General features: G+C 39.6%; 1 protein-coding gene across 1 annotated transcript in view; it reads left to right on the top strand.

Moving 5' to 3' along the window:
• The window catches only part of LOC109859958 (UNC93-like protein), an 8,082-nt gene that overhangs the window by 4,857 nt on the left and 1,885 nt on the right, over positions 1-1,340 (top strand). The window contains exons 3-4 of the mRNA XM_020438718.1: positions 388-596; positions 718-1,103. Of these exons, the coding sequence (XP_020294307.1) occupies positions 388-596; positions 718-1,103 (595 nt within the window). The remainder of the gene's footprint in view (positions 1-387; positions 597-717; positions 1,104-1,340) is intronic.

The following is a 1,340-nucleotide window of genomic DNA, read 5'->3' as shown; positions in this document are numbered from 1 at the left end:
TTTTTTTTTTTTTTTTTAGTTTACATCTCAAATATTGAAATAATAATTTATTAAAAAAGAGAGGGAGGGAAGATTGAAAGAATGTGCGTATATATATGTGTATGTGTTACGTTATCGATTACTTGTTTTTCATACGAACCGTCTCGAAAGTTTTCGTTCTTTAATATCGTAATAGGTTTCTTCTGAGAAATGGTCCAGAAAAATTCTCTCTTTCTTGAGGATTTATTTATTTTCTATAAAAATCACACACACAGTGAAAATGGCAGCAAGAACGCTTCTCTCTTTCTTTGTGTTCTTTTTCTTATCAATATCAGCGATACGAAAATAGATATTACTACGAAGCTGTTACGAAAATTAATACGCGCGCTCTCCCGGTACATACGCCAGGTACATACTCGCGCCCAGCTACGCGATGCTGGGCTGCTGCGTCAGCTCGAGCTTCCTGGCGAGGACGTCGCACGTTAACTGGTGCGCGACCAGCATGGCGCTGGTTTGCTGCGTGAGTCCCGAGGATCCGGACGAAACGCGACGCGAGTGCTTGCTGAGAAGACTCAATCGGGGAATCAAACTGGCCGAGGACATAGGCCTTGCAATTGGTACGTAACGGCCCGTATTTTTTTTTTTTTTTTTTTGACTTCTCTTGAAACTGACAAATTTGATCATTGTCTTCGATCTTCAGAAGAAACTGCGTAACGATTTTTGTATTTCCACACACAGGTTGTCTCATCGCCACGATCCTCATTAGCCTAATGGGGCTGATACCGTCTAGCAGCACAGTATACAGCGACATGGGAGAGGTTTGCGGGGCCGAGTATTGCTCCGGCGAGATGTACTTTTACAACGAATCGTTGCCGACGATCACGTCAGACGCGTCGACGGTGCTCGTCAGCATCTGGCTCGGTTTGGCGATACTCGGTTTCTTCATATCCTGCGCGTTTCTCGACTACAGGATGCAAAAATCTCTGAAACACGACTGCAAATGCGTCAAGGACATTCTCAAGTCTGTTAAATGCGCGTTTCAGGATCCGAAGCTTCAGCTCGCAGCTCCTCTCACGTTTTTCATCGGCCTGGAGCAGGGTTTCATCTACGATGATTTTATGGAGGTATATTTGAATGACGTATATTTGAAGATAAATACACTCTTGTTATTTTTCAACGCACATGTTTGACTTTTTTAATGTAAACAATTCCAACGTTTGCATTTACTTTTTTTTTTTTTTTTTTTTCTCTCTTAAAAAAAAAAAAGAGATTTTTTTTTTTTTTTTTTTTTTTTTAAAGTTTTTGTTTCACGATTTTTTTTTTTTTTTTTTTTTTTTTTTTTTTTAGTTTACATCTCAAAT

The sequence above is a fragment of the Pseudomyrmex gracilis genome, unplaced genomic scaffold (genome assembly GCF_002006095.1).
Source record: "Pseudomyrmex gracilis isolate BER0280 unplaced genomic scaffold, ASM200609v1 scaffold_308, whole genome shotgun sequence".
NCBI lineage: Eukaryota > Metazoa > Arthropoda > Insecta > Hymenoptera > Formicidae > Pseudomyrmex > Pseudomyrmex gracilis.
The sequence above is the reverse complement of the archived record's forward strand: the minus strand, read 5'-3'. Positions and strand labels throughout refer to the sequence as shown.